Here is a 27,421-nt window from a genome sequence, read left to right on the forward strand (position 1 = left end):
GCCAGAACATCAAGAAAGCATTAAAGAATGATTCTAGCAGAGCATAGGGGTGTGCATCTGTACTGGGGAAGCAGAAGCAAGGATTTCCAGTTCAAGGCCACCCTGATCTACACGGGGAGAACCTATCTTAAATTAAAAAAATAACAAGTCAACAAACTCAGGTAATGATTAGAATGACAATTTTTAGTACATGACACACCAATATCACAAGCATGCATCTATATTTAAATGTTAACAAGGTTTTTTTTTTTAAGATAAATAATTACTTCTTTGCTCTCTTTAAAAGTATCATAGCGACTCCTAAGAAAGCTAGTAAGTGGCAAGCATGCTGTTTCTAATGCCTACTTTTTCAGTTGAAATGTATTGCAATACCAGTAACAATATGTGAGCTGCTCTGCTTCCTTAACTTTACATTTTATTTGGTAATAACAGTACTGAGCTCACTTTGTGTGATGCTGCAAAGTCTAGGAACTGTATTATTTAAATATATTGAGTCGAAAGTCCCATGGACTGCTAACACCAGCACTTCCACAGTTTTATTTCACTCATTTAACAACTATCCAATTCTAAGGTCAATGGGATCCATTCCTGAGTCCTTTGAGAATATAGGGAAAGCTGCCATGCCCTAGAGTAGGACTGTCTGCTCCAGCAGGACTGAATTATGGACTCTCTCCTCTAAGGTTTCTGCTCTCATATTAAATAGATGCTATTCCACACTCTTGCTCAACAGAGCATTTAAAAGCCAGCATTACTTTTTCTTATTTCTGTTTCTTTATGCTGTTTGTTCATTCTCTCTGTGTTGAATGATGTTAACTATTTAGTGCTCATCGTAAATTAAATATTTTTACACATAAAGAAAATTTCTATTCCATTTTCTCTTATGGGTAGAGTAAAATCCAACTTGATATAGCTTACAGCAGGGGAGCAATGAAAAAAATTAGCCTTGCAGGAGGGAAAGAAAGGTGATCGTTATAAATAACAAAGACAAAAGAAATAGCAAATCTTCAAATTGGTGTTGGGTATATCATGAGCCTATACATATGCTATATACATAATACTAATCCTGTCTACTAACTAATCCTGTCAGTGCAACATATTTTTATGGATAGTAAGACCTTTCTTATTAAGTGATTAGAAACGTAGCATACTGTAAAATGCTATCTGTTTTGAATTGGGAACAAAGGTTCAAGCCAGGACCCCCCAAAATTTTAAATGTGTGTGTGTATGTGTGTGTGTGTGTTGTGTCTATGTGTATGTGTGTGTATGTGTGTTCCTAAAGTCACAGTCATAGGATAAATATAATAATTATTGACTTTCCCCCTATATTTCAAAATAAGCATGCAACAAGCCAAAAAAAAAAAAAAATACCTTGGGCTTCTTATTTTCAGGGCCTGCTGACATGGACAGGGCACAAGGTGAGAACAGCTCCTTGGTTCTTGTTATAGAGACAGGAATTGATGGAGTTGAAACACGTGAGCTGTGGTTGGATGCCGTACTTTCAGGCATCCCAGTTCTTGAAGGACATGTAGCACTCCCACAACTTGGGCGCAGTGTCTGGGTGAGTGAACTCTCCGGAGGGAGAATGGAGCACCCCCAGTGGGGATGAGAAGCAGAGCCGGCCCTAGAGACTGGAGGGCTTGGCCGCTGGCCTGGGTGTTGTTGGGAGCACGCTCTTTTGGATCTGTCTATCAGGTCTGAGAGGGCTGGGGAAGGGTGGAAACCTTTCCCTGAAGAGGAAAGGGCCGAGCTCTCATCATCAGGTAGTGTAGAAGCTAAGGTAGAAGGCTCTATGCAAATATTCCTGTTCTTTTCTGGAGTCCTGAGGTCACCACCCTTTCTGCCCTTGGAAGAAGAAAGAGTGGCCAAGCCTGGTGTGACAGAAGGGACATCAGCAAGACTGAATGTCTCAGTCTGTGATTGGGGTGGTGTTGTATTGCTCCTTAGTGTGCTTCCTGGTATTTTCTCTATATCCGTAGAAGCATAACTGCTACTGGCCAGTGCTAGTGGAGCGAGGGGCTGTGCCTGAGAAAGTAGGGTAGTCTTAGAAAAGAAAGGGAGGTGGCAGGGTTGGTGGCTCTCTGCAGAAGCCTGGTGTTCTTGCTCTGTAGACCCCATTGTCAAGGAGCCACTTGAGAGAGATTTCTTAGGTGTAGGTGGAGTTTGCTTTACTTTTTGATCAAGTGTAAGAGTGGAAGAAGCCAGGGAATTAAGGGAGAAGGTCGGGCAGGATGCAGGGGATAAAGGCCTTTGGTGAGAAGGGTTTGACTTGAGAATAGCGGTGAGGAGAGAAAGCCGAGAGGGTACTGGGGACTTCAGCCCTGACTTTGAAAGACTTCCACTGGATGACATTTGGCTACAGACAGTAGACAAAGAACCATGGGAAGAGGAGGTAAGTGGTTTGGGACTTGGGGACAGTGAGTGCATGACAATCCGGACTGGTATGTAGGAAGCTGAGGGTGACATCAGAGAAGCACCAGAGGCAGGCGAAGGAGAGGTTCTCACATCTTCCCTGGGATTAAGGACATTCGAAGTGGACATTTTCTTCTGTGCTTCCGATGCCAGCCCACGTGTGTGATCAGCGACATTTGAGCCACATAAACTAGAACCTGGCAGTTGAGCAGAAGGAGAGAATACTAATGTTGAAGCGCCCTTCCATGCAGAAAGAGGGGAATCGTGAGCAGTAGTGTGAAAATACGTAGTTGTTTCTTCCTCAGAGGCCCCAGTGACATCCAGCCTGCGAGTGTGAAACTCCTGTAGCACAGTGGCTCCGCTGACGTTAGCTGGGACAGGTGGTGTTTTCTGATTAGTTGGAGAAACAAAGGAGAAAGCAGGTGGTTTATGAGCGAGCTGCTCAGAGGTAGTGGGAGAAATTAGCTAGAGGAAAGAAAGATAGATTTAAATAGGACATTACTTATGAAATTATCAAGGTATTCTTTTCAGTGTGCTTATGCAAATAGTCCTTCTACTAGTTTTATATGAAATGCGATTTTTAAGCCCCCATTAATAATGAAGGAATGTATGCTTACTAATGAGACATGGCTTTGAATTTTAAATAAGACCTGAACTGTTAAGCATTACATTCTGTAGCCCATTTATTCCCCAAAACAAAATCAATATAAAAGTTGTCTTCATAATTCTATTGCAAAAATAATTCACAATATTTAAAATAGCTGTCCTAACTTGGAAATGTGTAATCCAAAAAGATTGAGGTTGTCATCATTTTGGAAAATGAAATGGATTTTCTACCATGGAAAGAATTTAAACTGTAGCTTGATAATGACTATAATCCTAAAAATTTATGTATTCAGTTGCTTAAAGAACTAAGAACTTGGAATATGTAGTCATACATATTGTGAACCTGAAAAGGTGCCCAGAATTCAAAGACTAAATCTCCTAACACCAACACACACACAAAAAAAAGAAATAAATAAATTGAGAGTGAACATCAAATCCAAAATAGAAGGGGCACTTTAGCTTATTTTCCTCAAGTATTTGCCAGAATGAACATATAACAATAACTTAATGAACACGTAGGCAATGGTGTGTATTCTCCTGTAACCAACAGGCTCCCTTTCCTGGAAAAGTACAGAGTACTTTATAATCCATTTGAAACTAGGCAACTGCCAATCCCACATCAAAAAGGAGGAACTTTTTAAATATAAATTCATTAAAGGATATTTGGGATAGCCTGTCCAGTGTAGAGACAGCTTATGCTTGTATTCTTGCTCCACTTAAGTAGTCCAGACTTTAAGGCAAATGTTGAAATCATGCCAAAGTTTTTAAACAGAGACTTTAAAATTATTGATTTGATTTTATCAGACTACAATATAAAAATACGCACAACTAGTGAATTTGAGAAATGAGTCACCCCCCCCCAAAAATGAATATATATCAAATAGCTCGAAAATGTCTATAAATTTAAATTAGTTTATCAGTGGTAGAAACATATTTTAGATTTTTTTTTCAGAATGATGTGGAAAAAATTTCTAAGAGACCTCCTGCAATGACCATCATGATATGTAGTCTTGAGCCCTAAAAATCACTTAAATCTAAAAAATTCATCCTGAGCTTCTTAGCCTCTGTGCAGACATGTCCCAAATATTTCTTTTATGAGTATGAAGATCAACAAGTAATTTTGCCACATAAATAATATTTTAAACCATTGACAGAGTCCAGAATATCAAAACCTCAGTGAAAATGGGAAATGAAATAGAACTGATTCAATCAGCCCGAGAAAGCCCTATCATGCCCACACACAGTTTATCTTGGAAGCAGCCCTGCTTAGCTGGTGTTTATGGAACTCATTCCCGTGGCTGGGAGGATGCTTAAATGCAAACATCACACACTGGGCAACACAGGCTTCTGTTATGAAAGATGACAACATTTTATTTGTAGTCTTACAGTAATTTGTAGTTGAAGTCACATTTAATGTTAAAAAAAATTACTCAGAGTTCCTAGTTTTCAAGTGTCTGTGTGTGTGTGTGTGTGTGTATGTGTGTGTGTGTGTGCGTGCGCACACATACTGCATAATAGTGTAAATGTGTGTATTTTAAGCATGAAATATTTTCTCTACTCTTCCCCATGACTGATTTCTCCTCACAAGAAGAATGGGGACATTTCAAGTGTCCAGGATAATTCTGCAAACTGTACCCTGTTTAGAAAACCTGTTAGAATTTGCTAGAGATGTTTTGTAAATTAATACTGACTGCTACCAGAATCTTTCTAATAATTATCTTTCTAATAATGCTGTTTTTAAAGAGCTTCAATATATGAAATGAACTATCAATTTACCTTGATTATTCCAAATTACCAGAGTGTTAAGGACATAGTTTCCTAATTTTAGATATTAATAAAAGAAAAAGGCCTTGCTGAACTTCCTCAAGGTGAAGGTTGCTATTTTCCTAATACCTACTCCACTATGTGATATTTTTTTCTAATAATAATTCAGAATTTTGTCACACATTTTAAGAGCTATTTATTTGGAAATTTCTATAACTAGTATCTACAATATTTACTAGTTTATGCTGATCTACATATAACCTTACTTATATTTTCTAGTTAGCATATTATTATATTTAGAATGAACTCATTAGCAATTTTCAAATGCTCCATAATGTTATTCTAATTTACACTAATGCTATTCTAATTTACACAACACTAATTAAGTGTAGCACCAGAATTCAGACTTACAAAAGAGATTCACCTTTTAAAAAAAAAATGCACATTCCTGAGTTCATATAATTTTTATTTTTTCTTTAAAAAAACAAAGACATAAATTAATAATTTCATGGACAAAGGAGGGATATTCATCAAATGTTCAGTTAGTAACCTGGAATGAGCCCTTCATTTTACCTGTGACTGTCTGCACCGCCAATGGAAAACTTCTTAACTGAAATGTACCAAGTGTCCCCTCTCATCTTTCCCCATGGATAACTACTCTGTGTTCTCAACCACTCCCTTCTTTCTCCCACACTGGTTAAACATTTTTGCAGTCGTGACTAGGATGATCCTCAGGAAGCTCACTTTCGTGAGCCCTTGACCACAGGCTTCCTCCAAACTCATTCTCAGGACACTCTCCTCAAAAGACGGTCCGCAAGGCGGGGTGGCAGTGTCAGAGCTATTACTAAGAGGAAATGATTTTGGTGTGCTTATCTCGTAAGGTAGATGAACTCAATCACTGTATCGTGTATCACCGAGGCCCTACGTCCTTTAAAATGTCATGCGATTACAGAGCTACCTTGCAAGTCATTTTAGTCAATTTAAAGTTAACTGTGGCTTTACACATTCACTTTTTCTAATGTGGTAAGGAGATTTGAGAGTATCTAAGTCAAGGCCGAAGTGACTGCTCTGTTTTCTGAGATACAGACATTGCCAGATGCTGATCCTTCACAACTACCGCCTCCCCCCAGCAGCCTTTGTAGAAAATGCCCCATTGTCCTAACACACTAACCATTTTGGCCTTCAACCTACCGGTTGGTGCTCGTGTTTCTAAAGCATGTACATAACGCTATCAGGATGACTCTTAGCCTTTCTCATCTGAAGCCATGGCACAATATTCTCTGGTATACCTAACTCTAGCTTAATTCATATAAGTCAATATTAAATTGAACTTTTATAGTCTAATTGACCTTTGCTCAGGACCTTATGCATGCTACTGTGAACCAACAGTCTTCCCTTCCTTACATGGCCCTTCCCTTGCTATTCACTCTCCTTCCCTTTCTTATTTTCCATTTTAGGTTTTGACAATACTTTCCTCATTCTCAGCAGTTTTGTGAATATTGTTAACATTCTAGCAAGCTTGGTCTCTAATCCATGCTCTGGAAAAAATCTTCATTCTTAATCCCACTAACTGGCGTTACATTCCTGGCCATTATCTACCCAAAGCTGCTCTGGAAGAAAAACTGTCACCATCCATCAGATGATGGAGCATTGCATTTGATTTACAACCATGCTGCGTACAACAGCACCAGGTAAAAAATGCAAATCATCTGCACCAGTGGAAAGTGGGTCTCTTTCTCAAGCAACACTTGGGGACACGACAGGGTAGCATGGGTTGGTTGCTTTCATTTCAGGTGGACTTTATATGCTTTGCCTGTGTTTGTGTGTATGTTTGCTTTGAGAATGTGGCTTCTTTCCATTTCCTCACTGAAACTGTTCCAATGGTAATATTCTCCTACAACCCTTAACCCACCACTGTTTCAAAGCTGAATTCTCCATGCATACTCTAAGTCACAGGAGCACTGGCCTTCCCTGTAAGTATTTCACTTCGTCAGCTGTACCCCATGATTTATGTATTCATCCTGTTCATAGGTTAACTGACCCTCCCATCCTAAGTGAAATAGAAAGAGAGATTATCTCTTCAATTTTTAACAAATTTTAACAGGTATGACTGTGGTGGGTGGTGACAATATTCTGTTTTTCACTGAGTCCCTTGACTAGAACCTAATCTGGGCCAGTAGTAAAATAGCAAATCTTCTGCAGCAGTAGTTCTTAACCTTCCTAATGCTGCAACCCTTTAATATACCTCAGATTCTGGTGACCCCCAGACATAAAATTACTTTCACTGTTACTTCATAACTGTAATTTTGCTACTGTTTGATGTAAATATATTTGGAGATAAACGTTTGTCAGAGGGGTCCTAACCCACAGTTGAGAACTTTTGTTCTACAGAAGCAACTTCTTGGAGAGTTATTGTGCTAGATCTTGCTTCTGCTCCTTAGTGGAGTCTCAGCTCATACCAGATTGTGATTTTTTTCAACTTATTTTGCTTTAGGCCCTGGACATTAATGTCTGGTGTATTCTTTGTCTCCCCAGACACAGACAAAATCATGTCTAGCACCAACAAGTCAGGAGATCATCCTCTAAAAAGCCTATAGCATTTCCTGCTGGAATTTCCAATTCAAGGAGTCCCATTGAACATGTCCACTAGTACAGACTGAGCCACAGAGAAGAAATAACCACTACTCGTGAATAATAGAGATTTTGCCAGCATTTGACAGAGCCTGTAAACTCCCACTAACTCAGAGAAGTTCTCCTACATTGTAATTGTATCTGCTCTTATTTGCCATGGAAGGAGAGAGAGAGAGAGAGAGAGAGAGAGAGAGAGAGAGAGNTCTCTCCTCTCTCCTCTCTCTCTCCTCTCTCCTCTCTCTCTCTCTCTCTCTCTCTCTCTCTCTCTCTCTCTCTCTCTCTCTGTTTGTAAGATCCTTTATGGTAGGAAGTCCAGTAAATAGGAATTTTCTTTTGGGGCTCACAGGAACAATAGAGAAGGGACTGGCCAGACACAGGTAAAACAGTATTCTAGGAAAGAGAGATAAGGTGCCTTCTTGATTTGGCAACAAAGACGCTGACAGAAAAGTACAACAAATAAAAATGCAGAATTGTGAAGTTCAACTCCAGTGGATGCATATACCAAACAACTCCTTCATCTAAGACTCAGAGATCATTGCAGAATGATGATAAGAGCTAGAAGGTCTGTGAAATTCCTGAAAGATTATGTATTTTAGTAAATTCAGAGCAATACCCATAAAATCTCATGAAAACAATAGCCCAAATATAAGAATATTTGGAAAACAATAATAAACATTTTCTATGTAAATGGTATAAAGACCAGGAGGCCTGATGTCTATAATGCTGAGAGTCTGAGAAATAATCTTTTTCAAAAAGCAAAGAAAATAAAACATGTAACTTTATATATAAAATAGCAACCTTGAAAGATGCATACAATTTGCATCTCACACAGAGTGTGTGTCTGTGTGTGTGTGTGTGTGTGTGTGTGTGTGAGAGAGAGAGAGAGAGAGAGAGAGAGAGAGAGACAGAGAGAGAGAGAATATGCTAAAGGAGCAAGCACAAGCAGGACAAGAATAGCAAGGTGGTAGAGGAAAGAGCAATCTCTTGAAAAAAGTGGTTGAAATGAATAAAACTGTATTTTTACTATCAAGTATAAAGACAAACATCTATAAATCCATCTCTCACTCCACCATGAGAGCCCACCTCCTGGGTTAAGACTTTTCATCACCTGTCACCTACCATGCAAGGTTGGATCACTTTTGTGGGTTTTGTTTCACCTACAGTTGAAGTCTTCCAGGTGGAACCTTGCACATATTGCTTCCTAGCTTTTTTATATAATGATGCCATATTGCAAAAGCTAGTTGGTGGGCCCCAAGATGGTCCTTCCAAAAGTCAGCACAATCCAACAAGAAGTTAAACACTCCAACTTATCTTAAGATCTTCAACATCTACATCCTCTGGCTGTAAGCTGAGGTCAGTTTGTTTTAGGAATCAAATATCAGCCACATCACTAACTGTGTCACAGTGGTCCAGAGCTATCTTCCATGTTCTGCTATGGTTCCCGTTCAGCTGTGAATATTCACAAACAGTTTTCATTCGATGATGCCTTTTCTGTATATATTTCCTAGGACTATTTGTTTAATCATTCATGTGATAAATTCTAAGCACTCTCACTAGTTCAGGTATTGTGTTAGTTGGTAGGGACCAGAAGGGAGGAAAAGCTTTGTCAATACTCCATTCTAATGGGATCAGACATACAAAAGCTACTGTGACCCAATGTGCTGGTGTGAATAAGGTGCTCCTTTATAAAAACTGAAGTTGGTGGAATATTAAAATTTGTGAAATGCAAGTGCTTACTGTCCCTTTTGATTGGCATACATTCTAAGAAATGCATCATTCCCTGTTTTCATCATTGTGCAAACATTATAGAAAGCACAGATAGAACCAAGACCTCCACAGTAGCACTACAAATTTGATTAGGACTGCAATTTCATATGCATCTATCATTGGCCAAAGTACTACTATATTGCACATTGTTGGATCTAATAAATACATGCAGCAATGTCTAAATTGACTAGAATTTTATAGAATAACCTGTGTTTATTTTGGCCTGTTTTTTTGATCTACTTGTCCACATCATCTCTCCAGCTCTCATATACAAGCCGTAAGTGAACAAATGTATAAAGCCTCTTGTTCTTTAGGCCTCTTATTATGTGTCCCCAAACATGTTGCCATCCAGCCTTCTTAAATAGGGAAAGTCATGTATCAATAGCTTATCATAGAAGACACAGTTCCATAGTTCCAAGCTTGCTTGCTCTTCTCTCTCTCTCTCTCTCTCTCTCTCTCTCTCTCTCTTTCATCTCATTTAACCATCCTAAAGAAAGTTGATATTCTCTCGATGTTTGATCATGAGCCTAACCTGGAACAGCTGAGCATTCTTTTCCAGATCCAAAGATGATATTCCCACTTCATTTTATAAATGAAGAAAGGAATAGTGACTTCAAGTGACTTCTCAGAGGATTGGGCAGTAAGGTCCTGCCTCATATCTGCCTTCCTACGTCTGTGCCTCCTACATCAGATTTCCCTGCCCCCACTTCCCATCCACGTTCAGCTCTAGTTCTGCCCCTGTCACCCTACTGCCACTCTTCCCATTAGGGTCATAAAATAATCTCCTAGTTTTCAGCTTAATGGGCTTGAAGTAGCCATTTTATTGATCTGGTTTTGTATTTTAATTACAAACTTTATTTTTTTTGAAAGTCTCTTATTAATATACAAGAAAAAAATTAGACTTTCCCATTTCCTTAATTTTTATTTAAGAAGACTTTTTACTCAATTATTTTATTTTATATAGTATCATTACTTTTTATTTATACTTTTTTGCATAAAGTGCTTTCATTTAAACATACCACTTCAAAGAATGTATTTGGGATATACAAAAACCATAAAATTTATATTAATATTTCCATTGTAAACTAAGTCAATAGGTAACAAAATATTTAATAAAATGAGATCAGCATGAATATTTAAGGACTTTACAAAGTGTTAAGGAAGATAAGACATGTGCCAGATAGTGACAATGGATGCTGGTCATTACACTATTGTGTGAACTATCAGAATTGTACAGGGGGAGAGCTGGTATCAGTGAGGTAACTGAAACAAATTTCAGGGCATTAATATCTGAGCAATGACTTCAGAGATAAATAGAATGTGAACTTAAAGATATTTGGATTTTTCCTATACCTTAGTGAAACACGCTTACATACAAAGCAAAAAAAAAAACTACTTTATAATCTTGTTAATTACAGTAGTCTTGTTAATTTCTTTAGTACAGAAATGAACAAGAAATAGGCCTTTATTTCAATTATTCTCAACTAATAAAAAGAAAACTCAGTTGTTACAGATGGAAAGGACTTATGGTAGTGATCTTTCTTAACTCTGTCATCAAAGAAAGTCACAAAAAACAGAGGAACACTAACTTATCACCAAGAAGTGGTGCAGCTAGAAAGTAGATGTGTGTTCTGGGAAGACAGCATTTGAGACCGAAATCAAGAGCTCAGCAATAGGTGAGTGGGCTGCTTGTACTTAATGGTAGTTCATAAGAGCTGAAGTAAAACAGTGGAAGATGTGGCTAGGAAAAGAGTCTAAGCTTTGGGAAGGGCAAAGGCCAGGTGAAGAATTGGTCATTCTTTAAGAATACAGTTTTTCTGACTAGCCAGTAATGTTAACTTACAGGTAGTTCCACACAATGGGTTCAATTTTCCTTATAAGAAAGACCAGAAATTCACTTCATTGACTACATTTCTAACAACAACAACAACAACAACAAATTGATTAGTATCTAGCAGCCCAGGGTTAGGATTTGTTGTCAGATTTTTACAAACTCCCACTCCTAGCTGCTCGGGTTATTTCTCATTAGTTTATACTTGTGAGTAACAGCTACCTCACTTTGTCTTGCCGTGATCTGTCATCACAGGAAATGAAACAGAAAACCAAATGTCACTTTCCTGACATTTGCGGATCCAGCAGCTCTCTATAGCTTGTAACCCTAATCTCTAGCTGCTGGCGAACTAGGCTAGTGTCAAACCTTTTAGTTTGGAGCTTAGGTAACTTCAACTAGCTTTTAGGAAAAACAAATTCCAAAGTATTATTAACACATCTTACACTTTGATGCCTCTATATGTGATGACATAAAAGCAAAAGAAATGGATAGTTCAAGGAAATAAATCTATTAACAGAAAAAGGAGAAAGAAAATCTCCAAATCTCTTCCTAAGAATATTTACATTAGCAGTTATTGTTAGCATGCTACATATCCTTATCTAAGTAGTACGAACAACACTCTTCTCTGGTACCAGAATTTTGTGCCTCGAATTTTTCTTGTCTATCATTTTTTTTTCTTGAGTCAAGAAAGCAATGTCTGAGGCGGTACAGCCTATTGAGAACACCCTGGGCTACATTACTATCACACTTTGTACCAGTACCTAGCTGTGAATACATTTCAAAAAAATAAATATTTTAGGAGCTGGAGAGATGGCAGCTCAGTGGTTAATAGCACCAGATTCTCCTCTAGAGAACCTGAGTTCAATTCATAGCATCCACATTGCAGCTCACAAGCATCTGAGACTCCAGTTCCAGAGGACCAGAAGCTTTCTCCAGCTTCCATGAGCAACTGGCATAGTACACAGACATGCATTCGGACAAACACACAAACTGACAAAAGTTTTTAAAGAGTGAAAAAGAGGGAGAAGAAAGAAATGTCTTAGACTTAGGTTCACAAGAGTTGTGCCCAGTGAGTATCTTCCATTCCTCAAAGCAGTGGAGTATACTGGGTTCTTGAGAGTAATGAAAATTACAGCATCGCATTGTGAACCAGGGAAGGCCGTGAGAACAGACATGAGCAACAAGTGTAGAAGACCTACTCTACCATCTTGCTAAATCCGAATTTCACAAAATGACCAATTCACCAATGAAAATGTCCTTCAAGCTACTTTATAATGCATATAGGAGCTTGGCAAAATAGGATCTAAACAGATTGTCCCAGATCCTGCTTACTCTCCACTGATAAGCAGTGAGGCTCACAGATCCTGCTTGCTCTCCACTGATAAGCAGTGAGGCTTCTCTCTACATACCACCTTCAAAGCCGACCTCTGACCTTCTAACCACACCTTGCATTGCAGAGAACCCTGGGATTTCAGTTACATTGAGTGGCCAGTCAACAACAACATTTTCCCATGATTTCCTTCAAGTTCTCTCCCTAACTCTTTTGCCATCCCAGAGTAGGTTTCTCCTACCACACCACTGGCTCTCCACCTTAGAGGATGTTTCTATCTCACTGATAAATTCCTGAGTGGGATATCCCTCCCCACCTCACTGAAGTCAGTTCTGACAGTATTGGGGAACCACAATAGACAAATGTGTTCTCTAAGATAAACGTAGGAAAATTATATTCCTTATATGCTTATTTCCTGGCCCTTCCTTTTATTACTCCCTTATTTGTTAAAAGTACCCTGTTTACTCTCAGATACATTAAATGCTTCTTCTTGGATATTTTATGTTTGAAGTATGCTTCTTTATGCACCCATCCCTCCAAAAACCTATAATGTCAACCTTCTCCAAGAATCGCTCACAGGCAAAGGACAATCTTTCCCCAAATCTACATTGTCTGTCCAGTTGATTCACCACGTAAGTTTTTGTCTCATCAACTTCCTGATGCTTATTTACATGTGATTAATCATGATCTTGAGACTTGAGAGTTTTAATATAGAGTTATCTTTGAGAGTCATGTGTCCTTTAAAAAGGAAGATATTTGCAGACACCCAGAACAAAAGATAATGCAAACAACACTCAGATGAAACTTACCTGCCCATGCTTTTGCTGAGGGGCTATCCCATGAGGAATTTCAGGATGTGACGAGGTCTTGAGATCCGCCCCTCGGACTTTGGGACGCACCACATCAGAAGTCAGGCTAGAAGAAATAGCCAGAGACTTGGGTCTAGTGGCTATGTTGCCTGGTCCCCCTGGGGGGCCTTGTTCACCTTGTCTGCATGTAGCTTCATCTTCCCCATCCGAATCCACAATAAAAACATATTCTGCTTTGAAGAGGTCACCTTTCTGCATTCCTTGAGGTTCCTTTGTGTTGAATTCCTTTTGTTGTGACTTCTTCCCACTGACCTCTGAAGGATAATCCAGTATCCTCTGGTCTCTCTCTTGTTTGCTCTCACAGCTGAAGGTCATATGATCACTGTACTCAAACTGCAACAGATGTAGAAAGATTAAAAAAAAAAAAAAACTGTTGACATAGGGGTGACAAATGCATCTTTTTGTTAAAATATGCTAAAAATGTTTAACCTTCTCATTGGAAGGTTTTTAATACATTACACACCAGGCTTACCTGAGAGAAATAGACTGAAACATAGTGTTCCTTTTACTGGCTCACCTGTTTGTGTTACCCTAAGTGCAAAAGCCTTAGAGTTCAGGCTTCACATCAACAAGTAACACTTACTGATTCCCAGTAAATCATGAGGAAGGGAGTGAGGAATGGGACTGGGATGGATGGGGCAAGAAAGGGGAATCAGTGGAGATATTTACAAAACGGAGGCCATGTGGATTGGAAAGGCTTCACTTAATTGTCAAACAACCAGCATATCCTTTGCTGATGGTGATGAGGGGAGGAAATTCTATTGAAAGCTACCAAAATAAAATAAAGTTCTGAATTTTTGAAAGGAAAGGTAGCATTGGCACAGTGTGCATCGATTATCAGAATAAAGGGATCTAAGCTAACTGGAAGGAGCTCGGGAATCTCGGACCTGTTTTGTTTTTTCTTTCCTTAAGATTAGCAGAAGATTTGCATGTGTAAGTGGATTAGTTGCTTTAGGAGCACAAAGACTAGACCTCAGGTCACTAGCACCCACAGAAGAAAAAGCCAAATGACTCACACATGTCTATAACCCCAATACTGCGACTGCAGGGCTGGCTAAGCAGTCAGTCCACCACTCTAGCCAGAAAGGTGAGTTCCAGGTTCAGTGAGTTTGAGACCCTGTCTCAGAAGATGTGGTATAAAAGTGATCGGAGAAGACACCCAGAGCCTACCATTGGCCTCCACTCACGCCAACGTAAACACGACATATGTGCTCGTGTATAAAAAGATAAACAAATTTAGTGTAAAGGATTTTTTTTCAACAACATTATTCATTTTGGACTGGGAATTATCAATTCTTCCATACATTTTTCTATGAATGTTCAGAATGTTTACAAGACTGGATTAATAATAGTTTATATCAAGCTATCAAATACCTTTTTTTCTAAAATAACAGCCACAGGCAGATGTTACTTGAAAATCTCAATGCCAATTTCTTTGTTTTAATCACTATTCTGATTGTTCTCTCTTTAAGGCAACTATTTTATCATGCTCAAATTAGTTTAAAAAAACTAAGTCAGTATTACTAACAAGTTCAACTATGGTATATACATGTATGCATTACACATTACATGTATAAGGAAAGAAGTCAAATGTTGATTAAATACAACTGAATTGAAGAAGTAATTTATATTCCCACCCCACACTGTGTAGCTGCTCCCAATACTGATGCCATCTAAATGACACAGGTGGACTTGTCTGTAGTGACTTTCAGTGTCTTTCTCTATTCTTTTACTCTGTCATATTTCACAGCATTTATCACTACCTTGGGTTTTACCACACACTCTGTCTTTGCTTTCAGGTCTTCTCAATAATTAGTGAGTCCTGTAAGTTGTTATTATTCATTGGAATATATGTTGTGAAGTTGTTGAATATATAAATGAAGAATGACCTCTTTTAATACCAAATGGTTTAAAAACTAGGAAAAAAAATCTTAAGCTTTTATATATTTGGTGATATATATCTCTCTCTATCTCTATATCTATATCTATGTGTGTGTCATCGACTGGATTATAGTAAGTTCATGATTCAATAGAAATCTAAACCTTTGAATATTAGGTATATAATATATATGCAAACCACAGATGAATACTATCAGTCTGGGAAACTTTAGAGTCTGCAGCCAAGACTGAATCATATAGCTACAGTGTTTCACCCTGTTCACAGGACTAATAAAAAGAACCTATCCCTACATTGCATGGAATGGGATACTATTAAAAAGAAACATCCCAGAAGACCCTTATTATTTAAGACTGCCATGAAATGACTTGACTCCCTTAGTCTTTGAAATATATGACAATTATAGCACCATGAAAATCTTGCTACATTTTAGATAAGAATTTTTCCATATACACAAGGTAAACCGTATTAGCCCAACCCCTCCACTTAACTGAATAATAACAAATCAGGAAGTTTTCCATCTCATACTCTTTAAAATAACAAATAAAACAATATTAGAATACATTTTAAAGAGACAACTTTTTCTCCAAAATTAACTTTTTTGTTTTGTTTTGTTTTGTTTTGTTTTTTGTTTTCGAGACGGGGTTTCTCTGTATAGCCCTGGCTGTCCTTGGAACTCATTCNGTAGACCAGGCTGGCCTCGAACTCAGAATTCCACCTGCCTCTGCCTCCCGAGTGCTGGGATTAAAGGTGTGTGCCACCACGCCTAGCCCAAAATTAACTTTTTTGTAATATTGATTAATGCATACTAAATGTGCAAAGCAATGTGTTTTACTATGACATTTTCATATACGAGTATTTTGCTTTTGACAGTATTCACCACACTGGAACCATGTTTGCCCCACTTCCCTGCTCCCATAACCCCTCACTCCCCTAATGCTACCCTTTCACCTTCTTCCCTTTTCCCAAGACCCTTTACTTCATTCCCTTTCATCTCTAGTCCCATCCTATTACACACACAGGTTGATATACAGCCATACAGTGTATTTTATTACCTAATATTCAAAAAGTAACATTTCAACTGAATCATGTACTTAATACAATTACAACTTTGTCAAGGACATATGCCAGGAATATTATTATCTTTTATTTTGTCAAATCTAACACTTTTTATTTTTCTCCAATCATTTTACTGTATAACTTTTTTCTTTTTAATACTTTAAAATACATTAGAATAGTTGTATGAGTATAGATGAGGGTTTTCCATCAAACATACAAAGAAATAAAAGTCCTAGCAACAAACTACAGCATGCCAGTGTTCCCAGAACTGTCCCAATATGGATTATTTATTCACCACATACAAAAGCATCATCACATCCTGTTGGTTTCTCTTGGATTTCCTTTCAGGGTCAATTGAAGTATTTCATGTTTTTGGTTTCAGTTTTGTTTTGTTTTGTTTTGTTTTCAGATACTTTTGGGGAAGGTCCCAGGAGGCAAAATGTCCTGTTGATCGTAGATAATAAAACAGCAACTCAGAAGAGTTGAGAATAATGAAATACACTTTGAGAAACTGATGTCATTGAAGCTAACTTTATATAAATTACACATTCATATGCATACAGATGGTAGCCCTGGAGATGGAGCCCACGGAGCTCAAGCTAAGCTCATTCTCCACTATAGAGCTAAACCCTCAGCCCTCATAATCCTATTTTTAACCATCTTTAGACTTCACAATCATCTTATTTTACACAGAAGAAATACACATTGATACAAATTCCCAAGCATTATTATGGATAATTTTAGAATGTCATTCGAAATTTTAAAAGAAAAAAAATAATCCTACCCTATTTACAGTTTCTGGACTCTTATCAGTTGGTTCCTCGGGAATTTTAACAAGGAATTTAGAAGTGTCAGCCAACTGAATGTGGGTTGGTAGTCTTCTGAGAGTGGGGACAAATGTGACGATCAGAGGTTTGGCTTCAGGATCTCCAGGAGAGACCTATGAGATATGTAATAAAGTAGACTGTCAGCCTTGTCAAAGGTTTGTCTTGACTTTATCCTCTATGTTCCGTATTTATCTCATTCACTTTGATAAATTGCCTACTGCCATGTGATGACCTGTACTGATGCAAATAAAATTCACATAAAAAATATCCATAGCACATTAGAACTCCCTTTAAAACTACCATAGCGGGCTAGGCAGTGGTGGCACACACCCAGAACTCAGAGGCAAAGACAGGCAGATTACCGTGAGTTCAAAGTCACCCTGGTCTACAGAACAAGCTACAGTATAGCCAAGGCTACACAGAGAAACCCTGTCTCAAGAAAACCAACCAACCAGCCAGCAAACAAAATGACTATAGCAAGGGAATCAGTTTGTCCTAGAGAGGTCCTGCTGTCTGTGTTGGGGGGAGGGGATGAGCAGCCCAATGTAGCAACCTGAAAAGCCATTCAGCCAAAGCTCACCATGTCCCTACCATGTGAAGAGGGAACATTCTAACCACAGAACTTGGTCTGCTTCAAATGTGACATCTATCCATTTAACCCTAAGGTAAAAAAAGTCTCAGAATATTGACAGGAACAACAGACATGCAAGAAAATTCCAACATGCATCATTGCATCATATTCATGTTAAGATGTGATCCTGAAAGTGAAAGCTGTCTCTTAGAATAGCAGCACCTGCTCTAAAGGATGTGTGAAGCAGAAACTTCTAGTATCTTTGGAAAGTCAGTTATGTCAAATGATGTTTTGCTGGGGCACGCAGATAGATTCCATGTCTTGCTCAAGCAAACACATGGAATAATGTTTTCCTGAAGCAGACACAAATGAAAGAATGTTTTGCTGAAGCAGACATGGGAAAAAATGTTTTCCTGAAGCAGACACGGGTGAAAGGATGTTTTGATATAGCAAACATATGAAACGATGCTTGATGAAGGGGTATAAATATGATCCCACAGACAGCAGGAGACGAACACTAAACATTGGTTTGATTTGCTCTGCCTTGATATTCTTCTCTAACAACGGGCATGTATTGGTTCACCTTACATAACCGAGCTCAACTTGTGATAACTTTGACAGTGAGAGAAACTGACCCAAAAACTGCTACTGAGGTTCCTGCTGTAGCTTGCTGCTTCCGCAGCCTTACCTCAGACCTATTCGTGTTTGTGCCTGGTATCTGCCTGCCCACTGGACTGGTTTGCAGCTGCTGAGTTGTATTTGGTGTTTGCTACAGGACTGAACTGCTGCCAAAGAAGATGGAGCTTGCCCCCAAAGAACTATTGCTGAACTAGGTCCACTTCCCCCATATATTAATAACTTTTCTCTTCCACTACTTCTGTTGGGTAGTTGGATAGAGGAGAGGTTGAACCCTTATTAAAAGTAGGTTTTAAAAAATGTATGCCTACAGATGTGCCTTCTCATTTGTTTATACTTAATTCATTTAATAGTTTCATTAAATGCTTGCTTTTGTGGCCCCAACAGGAAGGCTATAATAGTGAAGAGGAAAGAGTCAACACACTACACACAAATAGAAGAGGATATATAAACAGAGTTAAAGAACCTGTGTTTCTAGAGCCCTGAATCCCATACCTTTCCCCTCCCCTCACCCCAGCACATCTATCTCCCTCCATGCCCATCAGCCCTGCTGTGATACCTCTGCTACAGCTGGCACTCACTTGGGCACATTGCCTTATCCTTCGATGATTCAACAAAATCTAATCAATTTCAGGGACTGGCAATTTAACAATGGAAAAAAATCTGCTGTCATGAATGTGTTATCCAGTGAGGAGAGAGAGGTATTGATAAATAAATATGCAAAATATATAGTATTTCCGTAAGTGAATAGTTTCTATCAGGCTTTGTAGAAAGAAGACCATGGAGAAGAAAAATGTAAACCTTTTATCTAAGCATAAAACCTTTTAACTAAATAACTACAGGAAATGAGGGTTCATTCACTGAAATAAGAAACCCAATATTTCCAACTGGTTTGAGGATAGAGTTCAAAAAACAGAAGGGATGAGAGATGTCTCAGTGTCTAAGAACATACCGTTCTTCCAGAGATCTGAGTTAGGGTCCCAGCTTACAACTGCCTGGAACTCCAAGGGAACCAACAATCTCATCTAGACACCAAGGTACCTATGCTCACACATACACAGAGCACACATGCACATAGACATATACACATATTTTCATTTAAAAAATGCAGGAATAGATGGGAAAATTGAAAGATGTTTGAGAACACCGAGAACGAGCCACTCAGTTGTAAATTGGAGACAATAGCAATCTAGCCAGCCCAGAGGAAAACCAGGCCGACCTTGCCTTCTGTGAAACCATTTTGTGACAGATGTCATCATTTTCAATAGAAAGCAAGATCCCATCTGATTCATGCCATGCATCAATTTTGACACTGTTTTTAGTACATAGGGGTTAAGAAGAAAACTACCTAGGCATCTGAATCTTCCATAGTAACTGCATGTGCTACATTTTGGTCATATTTTACTCTAGAAAAGTAAGAGGTATTTCCACAAAAAATAATAGTATAGAAATTCTGAATAACTATGGAGTCTGGGCTTTGACTTTGAGAAGATGATCTAAGAGGGTGTTATTAAACATGTGAAAGAAAAGTGTATATGAGACAAAGGAGGACAGGGCTAGCTCTGCAAAAAGGAAAGCCATGCAGTATGGAGCGACAGCAGAAATGGCAGGACCAAGAGTCAGCACGGTAGCAAAAACATGAAAAATTCAGAAAATGAGGTCCAGAGAGGCTCTGGAACTGGCAACATGGACATTAGGTTATTGATTAGAGATATTCTTTGTGAGCATGAATCAACTGAAGAAAACTGGATATCCTAGTGTTAGACTTCACCCATGTTCTTGAAAGATCTAAACTACTCGGTAATATTTATCATGGGATATAATGTTCTAGTAACTGGTGCACATATGTGAATACAATGTTTATTCTTCAGGGCATTTAAAGTATATGGGCACGCCCTTCTGATTCAGCTTTCACTCTTTAACAGGCTCTTCTTTGTCACTAGCCATTTGTTCTTCCATGACTCTTACTGCATCAATCTGGGACTAATTGGAGTCAGAGCCCAGAGTTCCAGCCAGAACTTCAGGTAGAGATTTTCAAGAGTCATTTTCCCCATCTTACTCTCTCTGCTTTCAGCCAACCTGACAACCATGGCTTCTTGAGACCCTGAAACTCAGAGTGGATTCAGAACTGAAAAGGAAGAATCACTCAGCTGATCCACAAGAAGATTAGGGAACCAAAAAACAATGATTCAAATACTTACACCACAAAGATGTGACCAGATATCAATACCAGGAAATGCCATAAAATTTTTAACTCTGTGCAAAAACATAAATATAAACAACCAAGACAATATACCTCTTCCATAATCCCACACCCCTATTGAAGGATAAGACAAGAATTTCAAAATAGCAATTGTGAACATGTTAAAGGACTTTAAAGAGGATGTGAAGGCTTGGAAATATAAACAAACACTTGAATGAAATAATAAGAGCAATTAAGATATAAAAATGGAATTTAACAAAGAAATAGAATCACTAAAGAAAAGCAAAACTGAAATAAAACTTGGAAGGAAAAACTCAAGAAATCAAAAGAGTAGGTTCAGAGAAAAGTTTATCAAGAATGAAATATAAGAGAGAATTTCAGGTAAAAGAATCTTTATGAAACAAACCTATAAACAAAGGGAATAGATAAAGAAGAAACTGAGGTCAAAGGCACAGAAAATATTTTTAAGTATCATAGAAGAAAAACTCCCAAATCTAAACAGATATCTACCAAGGAGCAAGAGGCATACAAAACATCAAATAGATACAACCAGAAAAGAAAATCTTTGTGATACATAATAATCAAAATATTCATTGTAAAGAACAAAAAAAGAATATTAAAAGCTGCAGGAAAAAATATCAAGTCATATATAAAGGCAGACCTGTTAGAAAAACAGCTGACATATAGATGGAGACTCTGAAAGCCAAAATGACCTGGAAGGTACCCTACAAGCTCTGAAAAGTCACAGATGCCAGCCAAACTAAATATATATATATGTTGGATATATATATATATCCAACAAAGCAATTGGTCATAATCAAAGGAGAGAGAAAAATATTTCATGATAAAAACAAACTTAAGAAACTTCTTTTTGGCAATTTAGTTCTACGAAAGACACTATAAGGAAACTTCAATCTGAAGAGAATGTTAACTAATCTCAAGGAACAAATAATCCCAGAACAGTTAACCAAATGAGTTAAAAACAAAAACAAAAAAAAATAGGAATTAATAAGCATTTCTCAGAAATAAATAGTATTGTTCAGAAATAACTCTCAGTATCAACAGTCTCAATTCCTCAATAAAAGAGCATGAAATATCAGATTTTATTAGAAAGTAGAATCCTTCTTTTTACTTCCTCTGAGAAACACATCTCACCATTAAAGATAGACATCACCTCAGGCAAAAGGATGCAAGAGGTTATTCCAAGCAGATGGATCGAAGAAAAAAATCAGATGTAGTTATTTTAATTTCTGTCAAAATAGACATCAAATAAAAATAATCAGAGGAGATAGTAAAGGACAATGCATAGATATTAAAGGAAAAAATCAAACAAGAGATTAGGATAATTGCAAACAATTATGTACCAAATGCAAGGGCACTCAATTTCATTAAAAAACAAAACAAAACACTACTAAAGCTAAAAATCACATTGACCCTAACACAATGAGGGCAGATAGCTTCAATACCTGATTCTCACAAGTAAATAGATTTTTCTTACTTCTTCCTTTCTGTCCTTCCTTTTTCCCTTCTTTCCTTCCTTCCTGCCTTTCTTTTCTTTTCTTTTCTTTCCGTTTTTTTTTTTTTTTTTTTTGAGACAGTTTACAAAGTTGTGTGGTTAGAAATGGGAAATATCTCAAAAGAGTTGGGGAATGGAAATAATATAAACAAAATATAACATAGAAATTAAAATTATTTGTCATTATCTCTTTACGATAGCTGTGTCTGAGTTCACGAGTAGTAGCTCATCATCTGAAAGCAGTACTTCACGTTTTTTTCCTTAGTGGGTAGAAAGGTTATGCCCCTTACCAGACTGAGAAAGAAAGGCCATTAAGGCTGATCAGCAACACATAATGCTACTGACTTCCTAGATTTTCCTAGGGATGCTTTCTTACATAAAAACAAAACTGATCAATGGGCAAAGAAAAAGCCAAGGATTGTGCTTGGCATAGAGTTAATGTTAGAATGCTGGTGATGCCTTTTCTTAGTAAGAGGCTAGTGGTCCTCTGTGCTGTGGGAGCAACATGGTGGTGTCTTTCTTACAAGCTTTCTTAAGCTTGTCAGTGTCCTGCCGAGATGGAGAGTAGTGTAGAGAGGGGTACCACTGTGTACTCAGTAGTTGAGATTCATTGTCAGTTTGATCAGATTTTGAAATCTCTTAGGAGACACTGCTGGTGTGGCTATGGGGGTGCCTCCAGAAAGGCTTAACTGATGAAGGAGGAAGACCCAACTGGATGTGGGCAGCAGAATCCAATGGACCAAGGTTCCAAGCAAAAGACAAGATAGGAGAAGCCACATTGGTGGCAGCATCCATCTTCTTTCTGCTTCCTGACTGACAGTACAGTTTAGCAGGCTGCCTCACACTCCGACTGCCTTGCCTCCCTGAGCATGTTCAACTACACACTCAAACCACAAGCCAGAATAAACCCTTTCTCTCTTAAACTGCCTTTGGCAAGTATTTGGCTAAACAATAAATAACTATCTATAGTAATTAAACTATTTATCCTTTCTTCTCCTTTGGACAAAATAGTCATTTAATAGCTATTAAGAAGGAAGGGATGATATGTTGACCTCACTTCCAGGTGGTTATTCTTGCCCTCACCTGAAGTCTATCCAATGGAAATTAAATAGATTTGTATGAAAGGCTTCAGTATAGCCCACAGGTACAAAACCCATCGACCCTTAATAAACGGTCAGTAGCCATACCTTCTAAAGCATATACAGTGATCAAAACTTACTTCCCCAAGTGCCTTGCACAATTGTCCAGCTTAGCTTGTCTTAAATCTCTGAAGTACAAAGTTCTGCAAGAGATACTTCCACCTATAGTCTTTTAAAAAGTTGGTATCTATAATTTTAGTAAACAAAACAAGAACAAAGCATAAAAGGAAGCCAGTACATAGATGAGCAAGATGTGCCCTTCTCACAGTATGACGGAGAGATTTCTAAACATGAACACACGATGAGAAAGAAGATCATTGAACAGAAGCAAGATGGTGGCCTTCAACTTTATGGCTATACTCTGCTCACAAGAACCTCAATGCCCCCCCTAAGTGAAATATCTTCATCAATGTAGGGAAGCCATTCTACTTCCTTATTTTAGTTGAATAAATACATTAGATAGATAGATAGATAGATAGATAGATAGATAGATAGATAGATAGATAGATAGATAGATAGATATAGATATATAAATATATAGATATATGTGTGATATATGATATATAAAAAGATTAAAGGCTTACCTCACTGAGTTACTACTGAGTAGAAATAAATTCAGGGATTGATTTCTGTCCATATAGGCATATTGCCAGAACACCAGGAAAAGGGCAACACTTTGATATTAACTTTCAAGAAAGTACTACAAAATTAACACTCATGTCTTTCACTGTGTTTATCTAGCACCTGTACTGTGTCTTACCAGAAACCTAAGGTTCACTTGAAAGGACCTTTTGATGGAATGGGATTTGAAGCTACACTAGCCACACTGTGGAATATTCTGAAGATCTATGTTGGCCAGTAGACTGATGAATCTCTTGTTCAGAGAAGAAGAAGAAGAAGAAGAAGAAGAAGAAGAAGAAGAAGAAGAAGAAGAAGAAGAAGAAGAAGAAGAAGAAGAAGAAGAAGAAGAAGAAGAAGAAGAAGAAGAAGAAGAAGAAGAAGAAGAAGAAGAAGAAGAAAGCCAGAAAGCCATTTACCATTTACTGCACACTGTGTGGCAGATCTAACGGAGCCCCAAAATGAATCGCTATGGTGACAAAAAAAAAAAAAGAATTCATTTTCCAACAAAGCAGAAGCAAGTTAATGGCATTTGCTTCTTAATTGGCAATTAACACTTTCAGCTGCCAATGCCATTTAAACATCTGATCTCCGGGCAACTATTTTAATAACAGAAATAAGAACTAAATGGATTAAAATAGTATACGAGATTTGGCTTGAGATACCCCAAATTTGTCAGACTGACCCCTTCTCGCCGGTGGCACAGGCTATAACGATGTTTTCCCCAGTGCCTCGCAGGCTGTACGTTCCTTTGCTCGGCTTCAGGCTGTGTGCTTTTGTTTCTTCTATTTCCTTAAAAGTGCCCCCCCCAACACACCACCATGTTGCACCCGCAGCACAGAGGACCACTAGCCTCTTACTAAGGAAAGGCATCACGAGCATTCTAACATTAACTTTATGCCAAGCGCAATCCTTGGCTTTTTCTTTGCCCAACGAGCAGTTTTGTCTTTATCAGTTGCCTGTTTCTCTAACTATAGATACCATCTCATTTCAACAACACAGACAAATTTATCATCACCCGGGTAGCTCGCCCTCACACCCTCCGGCATATACCAGAACAAGGTGCCTTTAAACATTACTGAAAGCATTAAGCAAAGACTTCTCTTTACCTTGGGTGTGGTCTCAAGGCTCCCCGCTAAGATGCAGGAGGTCATTTGGAAGTAATTGTTCCTGCAGTCACTCAGAAGCCCCTGTTCTGAAAGCAAACCAATGACTGAGGTGGGAAGAGAGCCTGTTACTAAAACAACACAGGCACACGCACGCAAGCGCCTACACACACACACACACACACACACACACACTCTCGCAAGCACCCACATGCATATGCATACACACACACACACACACACACACACACACACACACACGGTTGGGGGGAGGAGGAATCTAAAAGAAGACAGAGCAGATGCTTCTCCGAGTTGAATATTTTTCAGCTCCAAAGGATTTGTTTTGACAATTTTTACTTTTGGAACTTCACGAGAGGTCACACTGACTGCTAAAATGGTATCAGTGAAAGTGAAAAATTGCTACCTCTCTGTGTTTGCCCTCTTTTCCTTTCAGGCTTGCAGTCCAATTATGTATTCTGTGAAAGGAAGGGAGAAGCCAGATTGGACAGCAATGAGAAGCTGATTGAAGGGCCCTGGCATCTGCCAGTTTCAGTGATTAGTTGACCACGCTCGCAGAGAACATTCAGAGGCACAAACACATGCAAACACAGTGTCTAAATAAAGAACTGGAAAACACAGTGATCATTTTGGAAAGCCAGTCATTTCAATGACAAGTCCTTGGCATGTGAACGGCAGTCAATAATATAGGAGCATCCGAGTGACTCAAGTTCTGCTGTTAAACAAAAGTAGCTCTAAAAGAGAGCTTGTTACCAAATAGCTGTCATCACAAAATTCCCTTCCACTGTTTCTGGAAGATAGTGACTGCCCTGCCTACCTATGAACAAGTCACAAATATTTCTCACAAAATTGATTTATTCAGTATTTCTATCCTTTAAGCATTGATTTTTTTCCTACAAGCCTATACAATCTATACTTGTGCATAAGCACTGGAAGATTTAATGTAGAGGGAGCTGGCTATATACTGAATGCTATGCAAAAGTGGTTTTATTTCATGTACAGTTACAGCATTTAATATTTTCAACATTGTCAAGAGCCTGAACTTAGCACAATCATGAGCGCAATAATGACTCAAAGTGATTCTGTTAAGAAGCAGGGAAACTATTGCAAATAACACTAGTACATCTTGACCCAGGGAAGGGCCAAATTTCTAAATGCATGTGCTGTTACATCAGTAAAACACATAGCTTCTGACATCTACACTTACGGCTATGTATATCTGATGCCAAAATCCTTTCATTCTTACTTAGAATATATATAAATCTGTCATATCAATAACAGAGATACAAAGAGAGGAGAGTTTTAAAAGATCGCCCATCACCCATCCTATAATTCTTGAATGTCACTGCATGCTCTGCCATTGGCAGCACCTTTAGAACTGTAGTTTCTGCTTGAGAGGTTCAACAGTGGATTCTCCACATCTGAACTTTCAACAAGCTTCCGGGTTGTATCCTGTTGCTGGTGTGTTGCTCTCCTACCTCTCTTCCCAGTTGCTCTGATGAGCATCGTGACCAAAAGCAACTTGAAGATGAAAAAGGCTTATTTGGCTTCCCCATCCTGATCACAGTCCGCCACTGAGGGAAGAACACCAGCAAGGAGGAACACTGCTTATCAACTTGCTCCCAGGCTCACTTTCCTATACCTCCCAGGACTTGCTCAGGGGTGTCACCCCTCACAGGGTGCTGGGCCCTCTCATATCAATACACCATCAAGAAAATGCCATAAAGACCTATCTACAAGAAAATAAAATGGGAACATTTCTCCGATTGAAATTTGTTTTTTTTTTTTTCCCTAGCAATTCCAGTTTGTATCGTTGACAAAAACTAAACAGTGCAGTGGAAGTCTCCTGACCGTTCATAAACCCACACGAGCACAGACACTTGCCATGAATTAATTGCAAGAATTTGGCTACACTCAGAATGGGGAAATGGTGTCCTGTTGGATCTAGAAGAATTTATCTGGCAGTCAGAAAAGATTTAGGGGGGCCCTTGTTAGAGCAATAAGAGAAGGGACTGGCAAGAATAGACAGAAAGTATAGGACACAAGTCAGATCAGCTGGAAGACCTCTGAGGTCTCCTGAATGTCTAACCAGTGAATGTGAATAAGGAAAGCATTGCTCCATAGAATCTTACAGTTAGATTCAGCTTGGGCAGTCCATGCTTATGTGCCACGCACTCTCCCTTGTATGTTACTTCTTGTGGCACTGTGTGTTTTTAAACTTATAAATAACACAAGAGAGAATAAAAGACTCATAAGACCAGAAAAGTAGGTCAAATCTAGATAATCAACAAAGACTTTGAATCAAGGTATTTGAACTTTATGCAGCATTCAATACGGATTCAGAGATGAATATGTGTACTTCTTTTGGGGGGGTTATTAGATATTTTCTTTATTTACATTTCAAATGCTATTCCAAAAGATCCCTATACCCTCACCCCTCCCCCTGCTCCCCTACCAACCGACTCCTACTTCTTGGCCCTGGCATTCCCCGGTACTGGGTCATATAAAGTTTGCAAGACCAAGGGGCCTTTCTTCCCAATGATGGCTAACTAGGCCATCTTCTGCTACATATGCAGCTAGAGACACGAGCTCTGGGGGTACTGGTTAGTTCATATTGTTGTTCC

At 38.5% G+C, this 27,421-nt stretch overlaps 1 protein-coding gene across 50 annotated transcripts in view; it reads right to left on the reverse strand.

The window, feature by feature from the left end:
• The window catches only part of Mlip (muscular LMNA interacting protein), a 243,710-nt gene that overhangs the window by 123,300 nt on the left and 92,989 nt on the right, over positions 1-27,421 (reverse strand). For 13 of the 50 annotated variants that reach the window (XM_029543220.1, XM_029543212.1, XM_029543208.1 and 10 more), the window contains exons 1-4: positions 24,783-24,885; positions 16,948-17,103; positions 13,148-13,540; positions 1,369-2,799 (exon numbers count right to left, since the gene is read on the reverse strand). In XM_029543220.1, the coding sequence (XP_029399080.1) occupies positions 1,369-2,799; positions 13,148-13,540; positions 16,948-17,103; positions 24,783-24,827 (2,025 nt within the window). In that variant the 5' untranslated portion in view covers positions 24,828-24,885. Of the gene's footprint in view, positions 1-1,368; positions 2,875-13,147; positions 13,541-16,947; positions 17,104-24,782; positions 24,919-27,421 lie in introns of those variants that run through there. The other 37 variants (XM_029543203.1, XM_029543189.1, XM_029543193.1 and 34 more) reach the window with 9 other exon arrangements.

The sequence above is a fragment of the Mus pahari genome, chromosome 10 (genome assembly GCF_900095145.1).
Source record: "Mus pahari chromosome 10, PAHARI_EIJ_v1.1, whole genome shotgun sequence".
Classification (NCBI taxonomy): Eukaryota; Metazoa; Chordata; class Mammalia; order Rodentia; family Muridae; genus Mus; species Mus pahari.